Source organism: Phialemonium atrogriseum (assembly GCF_030411735.1).
Source record: "Phialemonium atrogriseum strain 8032-3 unplaced genomic scaffold QBC33scaffold_4, whole genome shotgun sequence".
Lineage (NCBI taxonomy): Eukaryota > Fungi > Ascomycota > Sordariomycetes > Cephalothecales > Cephalothecaceae > Phialemonium > Phialemonium atrogriseum.
In genome coordinates, this window is record NW_026848141.1 from 1310749 (window position 1) to 1325036 (window position 14288).

The 14288-nt window shown below is 55.7% G+C and overlaps 6 protein-coding genes across 6 annotated transcripts; 5 read left to right on the forward strand and 1 right to left on the reverse strand.

Annotated features, from left to right (window-relative positions):
- The first annotated feature begins 134 nt into the window (after window positions 1–134).
- On the forward strand, window positions 135–1667 carry QBC33DRAFT_466795 (Alpha/Beta hydrolase protein). The gene has a single exon (XM_060425153.1). The coding sequence runs from the start codon at window positions 407–409 to the stop codon at window positions 1250–1252; it is 846 nt and encodes a 281-aa protein (XP_060286900.1). The 5' UTR covers window positions 135–406; the 3' UTR covers window positions 1253–1667.
- Window positions 1668–2213: 546 nt separating this feature from the next.
- QBC33DRAFT_512426 (uncharacterized protein) lies at window positions 2214–3475 on the forward strand (the record flags this gene model as incomplete). Its single annotated transcript, XM_060425905.1, has 4 exons — window positions 2214–2542; window positions 2616–2860; window positions 2892–2966; window positions 3273–3475. 4 exons carry the CDS (start codon window positions 2214–2216, stop codon window positions 3473–3475), a joined length of 852 nt encoding a protein of 283 aa, XP_060286901.1.
- Window positions 3476–4125: 650 nt separating this feature from the next.
- QBC33DRAFT_617091 (uncharacterized protein) lies at window positions 4126–5691 on the forward strand (the record flags this gene model as incomplete). Its single annotated transcript, XM_060432674.1, has 4 exons — window positions 4126–4384; window positions 4426–4502; window positions 4563–4752; window positions 4786–5691. Exons 1-4 carry the CDS (start codon window positions 4232–4234, stop codon window positions 5689–5691), a joined length of 1326 nt encoding a protein of 441 aa, XP_060286902.1. The 5' UTR covers window positions 4126–4231.
- Window positions 5692–7148: 1457 nt separating this feature from the next.
- QBC33DRAFT_445943 (eliciting plant response-like protein) lies at window positions 7149–7706 on the forward strand (the record flags this gene model as incomplete). The annotated part of the gene is made up of 3 exons (XM_060424352.1): window positions 7149–7209; window positions 7279–7448; window positions 7521–7706. 3 exons carry the CDS (start codon window positions 7149–7151, stop codon window positions 7704–7706), a joined length of 417 nt encoding a protein of 138 aa, XP_060286903.1.
- Window positions 7439–9086, reverse strand: QBC33DRAFT_617093 (alpha/beta-hydrolase). Its single transcript, XM_060432675.1, has one exon. The coding sequence runs from the start codon at window positions 8840–8842 to the stop codon at window positions 7823–7825; it is 1020 nt and encodes a 339-aa protein (XP_060286904.1). The 5' UTR covers window positions 8843–9086; the 3' UTR covers window positions 7439–7822.
- QBC33DRAFT_278459 (ribonuclease T2) lies at window positions 9084–10395 on the forward strand. The gene is made up of 3 exons (XM_060423227.1): window positions 9084–9616; window positions 9689–9823; window positions 9919–10395. The coding sequence occupies exons 1-3, from the start codon at window positions 9324–9326 to the stop codon at window positions 10370–10372; spliced, it is 882 nt and encodes a 293-aa protein (XP_060286905.1). The 5' UTR covers window positions 9084–9323; the 3' UTR covers window positions 10373–10395.
- The last annotated feature ends 3893 nt before the right edge of the window (window positions 10396–14288 follow it).

The window sequence follows — 14288 nt, forward strand, 5'->3', positions numbered from 1 at the left end:
GCGCAGTCACGAAACAATCTTATTCAATGGTGTAATTATGCTTAAAAGCAACCCAGGGCTATCATAGATGCAATTAAAGCAAAATACTAGACGGCGTCTGTGAAGACGGAGGAATCCCAGCCAGTAGATTATTTCTCGATTATCTTTCAATCACCATCAACAAAACGCGCATTCTTTTGGAGGAAACGTAAACCCGACCATACTCAACTTTACAGGCTAATTAAAAAACCTCTTTCCACGAGTAAGACATAGTCGCAGGCCCTGACGGGCCCGATAACGCTCGTCTTGGCGCCAACACAACCCGCAGAATCACGACCCAGCTGGCAGGACCTAAGCCGAAATTCGGGGGACGGGTCCGATTTAATCAACGCCGCATGCGGCATCTAGAACTACCGACGCCGCGACCATGTTTGATACCAATCCGAACCTCATCCAAGACCCTCAGCGGTCGTCGGAACGATCGTCGCCCACCCCGCTCGTCCTCATCCACGACGGCGGCGGCACGATATTCAGCTACTACTGCCTAGGCAGCCTGGGCAGGCCACTCTACGGTATCTTCAACCCCAACTACCACTCCGGGCGGTCGTGGGCCGGGGGCCTCCCGGAAATGGCCCGGCACTACGTCAGGCTGGTCCGGACCGTCGTGCCCCGGGGCCCCGTCATCCTCGGCGGCTGGTCCCTCGGGGGCCTGCTCTCGCTCGAGATGGCGCGGGAGCTGGCCGGCGACCCGTCCCTCCGGGTGCTCGGGATCGTCATGATCGACAGCGTCTACCCCAGGGCCCCGCCGGCCTGGCTGCCGTCGCTGCCGGTGGTGCAGCACGCCGCCAAGTGGGGGGAGAACACGCGGCCCGAGACACGTGCCGCCGTCACGAGGTGCTTTGAGGAGGCGGTGGCGATGGTTGGCCGGTGGACGCCGCCGGCGTGGGGGCCGGAGAGTGCCGACGCGTCGCAGATGGCAAGCATGGATGGCCGGAATAGCCATTCTACATCCTCGCCCGCACACGGTCCGCCGCCAGTGTTCCTGCTGCGGGCGAAGGAAGCTGTTCCGGTCCTGGTTGAGGGCGTGAGCAGGGTCGACCTGCACCGGCAAGACCGTTTACTGGGATGGGGTAACTACCGGAGAGACATGATCGTCCGAGTCACGGATATCCCAGGGCACCACTTCAGTATATTTGCATTGGAGAACCTAGACGCTGTCACAGAGGGGTTGATAAAGGTGTGTTCTGAGGTTGAGGACTGGACTCCTAGATAAAGAAGATGGACGAGATAGACATCCACTGGCAGGAGAAAGGGGGCTGATGGCCTGGGGCAGCTCAGAGAGGAGAGAGTCGTCTGCACTACCACCCTTCGACGGCATGGGCTGCGGTCACACATATCAGCCGCTTCATTTATACCCTCCTGGAATTAAAGTCCCGGGCATCAAACCCAGCCCTGAGATGTATATTAGATATATTGGAGAGCCCTTCTTGGCCCCCAACCACAATATCTGGGATCCGAAACCTTCCGACCAATGGGAGTCCCGTAACTTTAGGTTACAAGTCTTGAGAGTCTTGGGATTCCCCTCCTCATCCTATCTTCAGCCAGACGAGGAGCAACGCCAACGGAATCGGGCCAAGACGTGCGATACAACATGCTGTCAGCTGGGGATTTAGCCTCTTGCAACAATTCGATATCTGGACCGTTCCTGAGCGCTGAGCTACACTTGGTTTGGTTGATGAGGAGGTCACTCACGTACCGATTTACAAGTGCATATGTGGTCTGCCCCAAACCGCCGAATCATAGATCGCCATACCACAACCATCCTGCTTTTTACCCGGCACCACACTACAGAGGATCAAGATGGGCAGGGGTTTTCCACAGCGGCACTTTACAAGCTGCTGATTCTCGCCCACCTTGGGAATAAGTCCTGGGGAGTCATTGCAACAGCTTGGAACGCCAGTTTCTGGCATTCTAACTATTCGAGATCATTTGCAACTCGCCGTCGCTGTCTGTGTAAGTGAGGGGGAGTATAAAACATGCACCATCCTCTTCCACACTATGGACTGATGTCCACTAGATGTGCAGCTCTTGGCTGTTAACATGATCGACAATTTAGAGAAGCTTCGTAGAGCAGCTTTCATCAAGAGCAGCAGCCTCACAACTCCTCCCGGAGCCCTTTGAGACCCCGTTTCTACACAGTCACTCGGCTGACGGTCACCCCCCATCGCGCCAAGATGGGCACCAGCATTGAGCGCAACAACCACCTAGTGCAGAACTGGAAATGCATCCTGATCTGCTGCATGGCCCTGGATAACTGCCAGTACGACTTCGACACGGCGGCCATCGGCGGCTTCCAGGCCATGGTGGGCTTCCTCCGGGTGTTCGGCTACGCGGACCTGGACTGGCCCAGGGGATGGAACATCGTCACGCGGTCGCATCGGCTCCCTGCCGTCGCCGACCAGCAGTCGCAGCGCCACGACAGCAAGCTAGCCTACCAGATCCCCCTCGCCGCCCTGTACGCCATCCCCGCCACCCTCATCGTCCTCATCTTCTTCATCCCCGAGTAGCCCCGCTGGCTGCTAGTCCAGAACCGGCCCGAGGACGCCAGGAGAGCGCTGATGCGCCTAAGGGGCAAGTCGCTGGGCCCGGAGTTCTTCGAGGGGGAGTTCACCGGTCTACTCGACGGTGGCGAACCTGGGCGGCAGCATGGTGGGCATGTACCGGATGTACAAGCACCTGGACCGGCTGTCCATGATGATGCTCGGCACCGCCTGCGCGGGACTGTCCAAGTTCGCCTCGGTGCTGGCCTACACCATTCAGCCCGGCGCACCGCCACTGCCGGCACCGTCACCGCCGCCTTCTCCATCGTCTACGGGTGCCTGTACAACAGCTTCTCGGGAACTCTCAGCTAGGCCCTCGCCAGCGAGCTGCGAGGCTGAGTGTCCTCACTGTGTCGTTGGCCACTGGTGTCAACTACTTTTTCTCATGTGAGTCTGCTACGGGCCTGGAGCTGTCCCTATTTTTTTAGACGGAAGGGGGAAATGGGACGGAGGGATGTGGGAGGGCTTCTGGTGAGAAAAACTTTGCACTACGCTGGGACACGCCACCAAGGCTTGCCTCTTGCTGCACACCCTACTTCATCAATCAAAGGCCATAAACTAGGGCGGCAAGTACTGCTGGGTCTGGGTGGATTCAGCGTGCTCACCCTTGGTAACCACTGGGATTAAATACGAGAGAGAGAAAAACAGGACTGGACCCAAAGCTGACAGAATGTGTTTGTCGCACCTCACCAGTATTCTTATACTTTTTGCTCCCGGAGATCAAGGGCCGCTCGCTGGAGGAGATCGACGAGCTGTTCCAGAACCGCGTGTCCGCCAAGGGCTTCCCAGGGTACGAATACATCACGTCCACCCGGGCGCGCGAGATCGCGATCCAGGACCTGAAGCTGGACGGGACCATCCGGGAGGAAAGGGCAGAGAAGGTTGCGGATGTTTAGGTGTGGAGTGCCGGGCATTGGATGGCTCTGCCACCCCCCTGATGAGGTTTCGGCGGGGATGTGCATTGAGAGATATTGGCCTTGGGCCCCTGCCGGAAGTAGCGGTGAATCGGTTTCCCAGTTGGAGATGCGTCCCAGTAAGACCGACCCTCGGAAGGCTACGAGTCGGGAAGCTGCAGTGCCTAGGCCCCTTGAGTCAGCTGCGTCACGGTGCCCCGACCGTAGGCCCGGCCGAGTTTGGCCAAGAGACTGTCGCGCGGCTGAGTGCATGGAGGTGGGCTGGATCTGGAAGCACTTGGCAGAGCCAAAGCGAGCACCCGTAGCAAGGATGGGCAGACAGTTAAGCGTATCACTACGTCCGTCCTGTTGTGAGCTGGCGGAGAACCGAAGGGACTCTTCTAGGCCTAGGGAGATTTTGATTCTTTGCGGCTGTGGTGGGAGGGGGTGCAGGGCAAGTTGTGCATTGATCGGACCCTCATTGTGTTCCCTCGAAGCTCTATTATAGAACAGATTTCGACGGGGATACTGCCATGGAACTCATGGGGTGCTAGGTTGTTATGCACAAACAGTGCCCCAAACGGTCAGGCCGAAACGGTTTCGTTAACTGTGAAATGTGACTTGAAACGACCAGGCCGGTACGTATATGGGCGAAAGGATTCCATCCTCGTCAGCGTGCCTGCCTGACAGCACACATTTGAAAGATCACGGACGAAGGGGCATGCTTCTCGGCGGAGTGCTAGTGGTACTCCCGCAAAGATGAGGAATGCTATAATCAAAGATGGAGCCGACAAGGAGCGTCAGCGCCTCATCGATTCGATTGACACTGAGGCCATTTGCCGACTCGCCTCATCATACCACGGCGGCGATCCTTGCAATACGTTCAAGCCCCATAAGCATGGCTCCTTCAATGTTTGTTACTTTGTCTAATTTGATACATCCCCTCGCGAGAGATGGTTGTCCGGATTCCCCTCCCAGCCCGCATTGCCTGGATTGACGAAAAGGTCGAGGCAGCATTGGCTACGATGAGGTGAGCCTGTCCCCATGCATCTCAAAACGCTCCGCCCACCTGACAAGGTCGCGCGGGCAGATATGTTGCAGCCAAGACCACTATTCCTGTTCCCCGAGTGCATGCCTACTCCTTCACCGAGGGCAGCCCGATTAACACAGCCTACATAATCATGGACTATGTGGAAGGCCAGACTCTGAGGGAACTTGGCTTCCGGAAGTCCAAGAAGTGGGGCTTGAGCTATGAGAACCCGACGGAAGCAACCAAGAAAGTGTACGAGCAGCTAGCAGACGTCTACATCTAGCTCCGCCGGCTCGAGTTCCCCAAAATTGGGGCCCTAGGCCTTCCGGCCGAGAATGGCTGGCCGTCATACACGTGCAATCCAGACGATATCCGGATGTGCCACCGCCCGCTCTCCATCGAGACGGCCCTGCAAGAGGTCGAGGGGATGGATCCGGGCGCCAAGATCAAGCCGGGAACAACCTTCCAGACTGCGAGGAGCTACGTAGACGCTCTATTCTGGCTAGCCGACAATGAACTGGACAAATCCCCCGACTTGTTCATGGACTCCCGTGGGGGGCGGCGGATCCTCTACGCCAGACACCACTTCCGCCGCTTCGTCCTCGATACGTGGCTCGATTCCGAAGCCGACAGGGGGCCCTTTGTGTTAATGCATGGAGATATCACCTTGCTCACAAACAACATTCTCTTCAACGAGGACCTTGAACTTGTCGGCGTTCTCGATTGGGAATGGAGCTATGTTGTGCCGGCACAGCTGCTCGTCCCTCCCGTCTGGCTGACTGGCTCCAGCTTGGACTTCATGCTGATGACTCGACAGTGGTACAACAGCGGGGTTGGCCATCTTGTCGCCGCCATTAAGGACCGCGAGAGGGTCTTCCAGGTCCCACCTCTACTGTCGCAGGAATGGGCCAAGATGGAGACCTGGTGCCATACGGCCGTTGCCGTGGCGCTCCTGAACCCGGACATGATCCACGGCGTGTATTGGAACTTTCTTATCTACGAGCTCGTAGAGCTGGCGCCACCTGCTGAAAAGTTCCGCGAGTTCTATGAGGAATTCATCTCCCCGCGCCCAGCAGCTTTTATGGAGGAGTCGTCGGCACGTAAGGTCCTTCTCGCCCGCAAGCAGCAGGAGCAGATGCGATTTTTCGAGGAAGAAAAGGAATACTTCCATTTTGAATGCACACGATAGATAGTAAAAGACGAGTAAATAGACGTATGGGAGTCACGGCCCTTGTGTGCCATAGTGACGTGAATCCCCACCTTCATGGCTCGAGTAATGCCTCGTGTGCCGAGATACGCATCGAAGGCAATAATCCCATCAATGCTTGAAGGGCAATGCCCGACTGACCCCCATGTGCATAGCCTGCTTGGTGTACATTTGTAACAGCCTGCAACAACTGTCTCGCCATTTTGAGGATAACTTCTGGGTCTAGTCGATCTCCGCCCGAATGGTATTCAGCAACGACTGTGTCAACTGAGGGTCCAAGAAGTTCCGTGACGAGACAAATGGGTAGCCCTGAAGATCGGGACTACCAGTAGCAGAATACCATCTCTAGAGCTCTCAACCCTGCAAACCTTCCAGCAAAGTGGCGCCTCACCCTACGCTATCCCATTACTCGACTCTTTGGTTCATACAGGATCAAACAGATCTCACCACTGTCAAGTCTTGGCGTAATCAGTAGGTGAATGCAAGATGCAACATCTTGCTTGGCCTACAAGTTATCCTTGGCAAGCGGGACAGATGAGAACCCTCCCCATCCCAGCTTATGAGCGACTTTGTAGCGCTTCTCCTTGAACGTACCGCCCAAGCAGACGGGATGATAGCTGCCTGCGTGTAAAGTGATACCTTCTCTTGGTTATAAAGGAGATTCGACAGAGGATAGGTAGCTAGGTCGTCTATTGAGAACTGGCAATGAGAGACCTGGGGAGCACAGATAGCAAGAGAAGCTGTCACAGGAAGGAAGGACTGGATGTTGGGAATCCGAGCTTGTATAAATTTATGATGAGATTTATGCAACCCCGAGTTCGCCCTGGTTGGCTCAGGCTAAAAGCGACGTGGCTCAGGTACTGTAGCGTGCGTATCCAGGATTCTGGTACCAGTCAGGCAGACCTGGTTTGCTGGTTATGGAGAATACGAGATTGTTCGCGGATATAGTGCTGATCTTTGTCTCTCCATCGCAATACGAAGTCTGGGATTGCATCCCAAAACCAGGAATGCAACCAGTTAGTGCGGGAAACGGCGCGGGAGACAGGGGTAGCCAGTGCCGCTTCTCGACCCCAACCCGGCATTTACTGGTCCCCGGACCCACTGCAACGCCTTGCCAACGAACGGTTCAACATCGCACACAGTCTTGCGCGGATTCACAAGGCCAATTGGTCCTTACCCCTTGCCCATGCTGTGCCATCTCCCGGCTCGCTGTGTATCTGCCAGCTGAGTGACGTTGGATGTGCCGAGAGCACCCCCGAGTTGCACTTGGCGATGTCGATATAAGAGACCTCAAGCACTCAACTCCCTCTCAAGTTCCTCTAGTGTTCTTCTCTCTTCATCACCCGATCCACCACGCCCACCAGTCTCGGAAACTTCCGAGAGAGCCAGCCCTTGACCAGAAAAGTTCCAGTACCAACGACCAAGACACAGTCAGCACCATGCACTTTTCCAACCTCCTCGGTATCTTCTCCCTAGCAGCCGCGGCGGCCGCCACAACTGGTAAGTCTCAGAAACGCCGTGCCCGCTCACTACTCCGACGTAAGAGCTAATCCCCCTGCCAAAATAAAGTCTCCTACGACACCGGCTATGACGATCCTAATCGGTCCCTGGAAGTCGTGAGCTGCTCCGACGGGGCAAACGGCCTGATGACCAAGTACGGTTGGCAAAAGCAGAGCAACATCACCCGCTTCCCATTCATCGGCGGGGTTGAGGCCGTGGCCTCGTGGAACTCTCCAAGCGTGAGCTCACCTGACCCCACCACCCTCGCTGTGCTATAGTTATTGTCTCCATGGGCTGACCCCTTGCCAAAGTGCGGAACTTGCTGGTCGGCCACTTACAATGGCAGGACCATCTACGTTCTCGCCATCGACCATGCTGCGGCCGGCTTGAACATTGCCTTGGACGCTATGAACAACTTGACAAATGGTCAGGCTGTGAGCCTCGGCAGGGTTGATGCTGTGGTTTCCCAGGTTGACCTGAAAGACTGTGGATTGTAATGAAAAAAAACCCACAAAGCACCACCTTAACGAACCCTGGTCATGAGATATGATATCACATTGATTGGCGCACCTTGGCTTGTCATCAGAGGAGTAGACATTTAAAGCAGATAATTTTATTCCGTCCCCCAACCAGTGTGCTTCTGCAGGAAATCAACGAGGTCCATCAGCATGGCCTCGGAGTACCAGTGCCCGAGTCCCTCGTATTCGTGCCAGGAAGCATGGACGCCGATGGACGCGAGACAGTCTGCGCTCTCTCGTCCGAGATGAACGGGAACCTTGTCATCTTCGACGCCGTGCCCGAAGAACACAGGGGTAGCCGTGATAGATGGCTGGCCGCGCAACGGTGACACCCGAGGTAACTCTAGCTCCTCCCGCAGACCAATAGTAGCCCTAGAGCAGGAATCGTCACTGGTCTCCGTCCCGCCATCGGCATCGCCGTCTAGGGGCGTCGCGTCCGAATGGCCAAAAGGATCGAGTCCACTCTCGACCGGCGAACGCTCGAACGGGTCGAAGCCGTCATCATCATCGTCATCATCATCGCACTGACCAGCATCTCGCCCAACACCCGCCGCCACCTCAACCGCCGCCTTGAACGGCAACCACCCACACATGCCCACAACGGCACCCAGCCTCTCCCCCTCCCACAGCATGGCCGCGACCAGGCTCGCCGCGCACCCCTGACTCAGGCCCCCGAGCACGACGTTCCCGGCCCCGCCGACCAGTCCCGCCTCCCGCCTCAGCAGGTCGTGCAGGAACGCCGTCGTCCGCGGCAGGCCCTCGGCCATCAGCCAGGGCTTGCGGTCCGGGTCGTCGTCGGCGTGCCAGCAGTCGAACCACTGGTTGATGACGCTGCGCGCGTAGACGCTGGCGCGGCTGCGCACCGCCGTGGGGAACACGAACTTGGCGTGCGGGAAGAGCGCGGCGAGTGTTGACGCCGGTCCCGGCGCCGGTGGCGTCGCCGGCGGCGTTGCGGGAGTCCGGCCCGCGGAGACGGCGGGGATCGGGGTTGAGAGGAGGGCCGGGCCGAATTTGGTGGCGCTGGAACCGCGGCCGTGGAGAAGGATGAAGGTTTGTTTATGGGTGGAGAGGGGGGGGACCACCAAGGGGGTTGGAAAGTGTGTTTCAGGAGCCATGACGTTTGGTATCTTCTAGACCTCTAGAGCCCGTGTTGAAGCAAGAGAATCCCTAACACAAGTCTCGGACTTTTCCGGAAGATGCATGCCTGGGGATTGCATTCCGCGTTTGTCGGGACGCAGCGGGAAGCAAGCGGCTGTGGAATTTGTCGCTCGTTATGCTCATCTTAAAGAGAAATGGCGCAAGCTAGAAGCATCTGACGCGGATCACTAGATCTTCGCTCTCCAATTTGGTGGTGTTGTTCCAGTCATTGAAACTGACCTCACCCTGGACCCTGGACCCTTGTAGATGGACCGTGCCCACATGCCTCTAGTGGGAATGCTAGCGCCACAAGGGTCTGTGGCCAATCGCACCTTAGCCTCAACTCAGCCTTGCATAACCTCCTGGCTCCCCTTCCCCAGACAAGCGAGGGATGGCATGTAGTTTGATGTACCTACCGAAGCCATCAACCTCATCCATTATCCCTACAAACTCCCCGTGATGGCGTCTCCTTCTTTTCGCTCCATTTTCGCCTACGCAGGAAACATTATCTCACAATTCCCTCTCTTCTCCAACGGCCTCCACCGCCCTAGCCCTGCCACACATTACGACCCCCTCAGCGGCGCTCCATCATGTCCATTAGACGGGGATATGAGTTGCCACAACAGCACGCCAGTGGCCGGCGACAACTGCTGTTTCGTTTATCCCGGGGGGAAATTGCTGCTGACGCAGTTCTGGGATGAGGAGGTACATGTTGGCGGGACAGAGGAGGACTGGACCCTCCATGGGCTATGGTAGGGGTTTTCTCGATATCTGGGCCCAGCGATTGAGGACATTTTCTCTAACTACACGACTGGGTACAATAGGCCCGATCTTTGCGACGGCACCTATGACACCTTCTGCGGCATGACGCCGCGCTTCGACAACGTCACTGATATCCTGAAACAATACGGCCAGCAGGAGCTACTGGAGTTCATGGATAGGTACTGGATAGCAGCATCGTAAGCCGCCCAGGGACCTTCACTTAAACTACCTAGCCAATATTCGGCCCGCAACATGTCAGCTAACCAGCACCTTCCCCCTTTTGTCCAAACAGCGGCCCGAACTCCAATCTCTGGGGCCACGAATACAACAAGCATGCCACCTGCATCAACACACTCTCCCCAACCTGCTACGGTCCCTCCTACAGCACAGGGATCGAGGCAGTCGACTACTTCACCCGCGCGGTCGCGCTCTTCCGCACCCTCGACACGTACACCGCCCTCGCGCGCGCCGGCATCGTGCCCCACGCGACGCGTGCCTACCCGCTGGCCGACGTGCGCGACGCCCTGGAGCGCTTCGGCGGCGGGCGCGTCGTCCTCAGGTGCGGCCGCGGCAGCAAGAGGGACGCCCTGCACGAGGCGTGGTACGTCTACTTCGTCAAGGGGAGCCTGCAGACGGGCGAGTTCGTCCCCGCCGCCGAGCTGGGGAGGGAGGGCAACGCGGGGAATTGCCCGTCCAGGGTGAGGTATTTGCCCAAGAGGGCGGGGGTTGCGGGTGAGCTTCGATAGAACTGGATAGGCCCCTGGGGAAAAGGGGGGTTTCCCGGCTTTATGTCACGGGCTCACGGGCCTTCGGCGTCGGCGTGGTTTCTTGAACTTGTGATACCTACCCTCTTTGTGAGGATAATATGATGAGCTGTGGGAGCTCTTGGCATATGCTTGTGAGAAATATCTGTAACAGGAAGCCAGCATAAATTTAATGAATCCAATCCGTGGACGGACACCGACTGTTGTCATTGGGAGAGAAGGCCCGGATGGCGGTGGATCTCGCCCGATCCCGATCAGGGTAGCGCAAGTGCTCGTTCAACCATTCTAGAAGGTGGTTTTCAACCTCCATAGAATTGTCCCAGTCGTTCCGTCCCACCAACCTTGCTTCGCATGGAAGTCTGAGGCTCGCCCACCCCTAAACCTGCCGTGGCTGGTTCAGCAATGACACAAGTTCTGACAACGGAAGAAGACACCTGTTTCTGCCCCTCCTGCAGTAACGACTCTCAACACCATACACCGCCGGTTACGGGGACTGCTCCAGGGTATTGTAGTTGCCAGGAAGAGGTCGTGCGGTTGCGTAATATGCAACCCGCGACTAGCTTAGGAGGCTGTGGTAGAACCGATGGAAAGAGCCCGACGCCAGTTCTTTTTGGCGCAAGGAAAAGAGGGGGAGGAGTGATGAAGCACTAGATAATACTGCCGCTGATGTAAAATCGGCCGAGGACAACGAGTAAGAGGACGGAGATGAGGATAGTTGGGGAAACAGGGCCTGCTCAAGCGGCAGCTAAGCTCACTGGGAGCTTCTGGATCTCTCTTGGCAAGCGATGACGCATACATCAGGAAACATGAGGCAGGCGCTCATGTTCTTTTGATGAAGACTAATAATGAGGGTATGGGCGGGGAACGATTACTAGAGGAGAAGCATCGGGCCGATCCATAGCTACGTGGCGGCATATACCAAATTCAGACAGTTATGCGGAGAAGCAGGAGCTCTCTTGCAAAGGTTGTCGAGAACCGAACACTGGATGAGTTTGCGGGGAAGACACTAGTCGATAGTGAAGTGGTGGTGACCCTGTGGCCCGGCGGCAAGAGATTTCAATTTAGGGCATTTATCGGCTCCTCAGAGGTAGTAAAGGTGCCTCCTGTTGAAGACAGCCGCCTGCTGCAGTATACGTCGGAGATTCCTGACTGCTGCTCACAACCCAGCCTAGCTGAACTGAGCCGGGGCATATGGTTGTGACACCACTGGCGATGCATGGCTGAGCTAAGCTGAGCTGTTGGTGACTTGTGCCTTGGTGGCATGTCCCGTGTAAGGCTGATGATCGTCCAAGTGATTGCATTTTCAGCACTCGAGATGGACAGACAAATGCTGATGAACATAAATAGCGCAATAAAAGTGTGATTGTCCTGCCTGAATACACAGCCTCCGGCTGGCAGAGTACTACGCAGTAAAATATTCTAACCGACGGGTCTGTAGCCTTTTCGGTCCGATGGCGTGGGGCGTATGAGCTGAGTGGCTTAAGTCTGTGAGACTTTTCCGCATTCCTGCCTCAGTGCATCCCGTCTGCCAACCTTCTTGCAGCAAAAAAAGAGAGAAACAAGGCAGCAGTGCAGCAGCACAACCCCAATCGTAAAAGAAAACAATCTTTCATAGGTTTAAGTAGATCGGCGTCGTTGAGCCTTCAGTAAAAGTGAAGTCAAATACGTTTCCCCTGGACTGACAACGGTTGTCTTGGTGAACGGGAATAAAACTGGGGAGGTTGCTGAAAAACAAATTGGACTAGGGACAAAGGCAGTTAAGGGAGAGTTTCAACATCCAGTGCGGTGGGTTGTTGTTCTCCACATGCATGGGCAAATGTCTCTGTGAGGAGGGGTCTGTGCAGTTATGGCAGCTGTAATCTGGACTCAGCCAGGTGCCAATGTACACTTATTTTGTCAGGCCTGCCAGAGCCCTTTGCCGTTGCTAAGTCGTATAGAACCCTGCGCTTACTGCGTAGAGACCTTGTGCTAGCTGCCTGCCAGTGCCGGATCCAAAGCCGAGTCCGTCCACACGGCCAAGCCAGTCGAAATCGCAGTCATACTGACGCGATAAAATGGCGTTGGTAATTTCTGGAAAGCCTCGCACTGATGCAGTGATGCCTGTGATGAAGGGCTAGGCTGCATAAACAAGTAGGTAGTCGTACCTACCTACGGAAGTACTCCGTAACCGAACCCGTATAGGCGTTCTGATTGGACAACCCAGCACTCTGTGGCCACTTCCCCAGAGAGATCCCCGTGAATCCCTGTCGCAAGAAGTGGTACGTACCAAATTACTGTGTAGAGCCACCGAGCCACTGATTGCCTTGCCTCGGCTTGCCATGCAGCTTCCATTTCCGTCGCGTCTGGATCTTTGTATCTCCCTACCAGGTGAGGCTCGTGCCGATGGAATTAGACCAGACGGTGTCATAATTTCTTGCCCAAGACATGTCTCTCAAGACTGTCTGTCTCTCTTGATCGGTATCTGGGTCTGAGCGGCAGGTCAAGTTCCAGCAGCGGAATTTGGACGCACTTTGTCTCGAGTTTCTCAGCCGTCAAGCAGCAATCCTGGACTCCTAAGATACCTTGGAGTGGGGAGTGATTAAAAGTCACCTGCGTTGAGCATCCAACTAGGTGAGATACCCAGGTACAAAGAAAAGTACAGCGAACCGCCAGTATCAGGCTCCTAGAACTGCGGGCGGGAGTTCTGGTTCCCCTCCTGCTACCAGAAATCGAATGCCCCAAAAGAAGCCGTCAAGGATCCTAAGGCAAGGGCAAGGGCAAAGGCAAGGGAAGTGCTGTATCGAGGGTAACTTGTTTCAGATCGCAGAGACCTGCGAAGGCCATTTATTGAGTGGTTGATGAGAACTGCCTGATGAGAGGCTGAGACAGTAGGATCGTGGCCCAGGCATGGGCAGACGCCAGACGATTGTGGGCAGGTACGGGTACTGTTTGCACTCATCATCGCCTTGAGCCGACTGGCCTCAGAGGGCCCCGTACCACAACGCAATTATACTTTTACTACCTGATGTATAGACCAGGAAGTACCTAGGCGGGGAAATGCACAAGATTATCCCTCATGCACGGGCAGGTTTGAGGTAAAAGCAAATATAAGTAGGCACCTATCCTGTAGTCGATATCATGCGGGGAGGTACTTTGAGGCAGGAAGCCAACCGAGCCACCTCAGATTTATTAACCTGTAACTGCGGATATTCGTAGTACGTACCTGTTGCGGTGGGCGAGGCTAAAAGAGGTTAGACCTCTAGGTGATCATCAAAGATGGAAGTCACTTCCATATCACCTGCAAGTCCGTATTTTGGCGCTGTTCAGTCTGGCCCCATTCACCTTCCTCACTGCCGCGCCCCTAGCCAAGTGCCTTCAGTGGTCCTCCGCTAACTTGGTAGCGTATTTGCCTCAGGTTCACATAATTTCTCATCTCCTCCCTAACACTGGTGAGCCACGCTAGCACATACCTCTCGCCCAATAACTGTGCACATTGTCCCTCCGCCCTCCAAGTCAGGTTCCACTCCCCCCCTGTCATGCCTGTTCCCATTCATCCGCCCCCATCTCCTCACTTTTCATTTCCCCTTCTCTTCCTCGTCGCCTCCACAAGACGCTTCCACTCCTCCGTGGACTCACTACTAGTATCTCTAGACAAGGTCAGCTTGACATTCCGACGCATTCACATTGAACATTCTAAACTCTTTTTTCTTTCTCATTATTCTATTAGCGTGACAACAACTAAACTTCTCCAGTCCCCAGGTTTCGAAACACTCCCCGCGATTGATTGCCCCATTCGCGATTCGCGAAAATCCTGACGGGCCGATTAACACCCCATACTGCATGCAATACTTGTCTGGAGTCTCCACGATTTCCATTTCCAGCACATCTCCAGACATTCATCGAAGTCCCAGCCTTACCG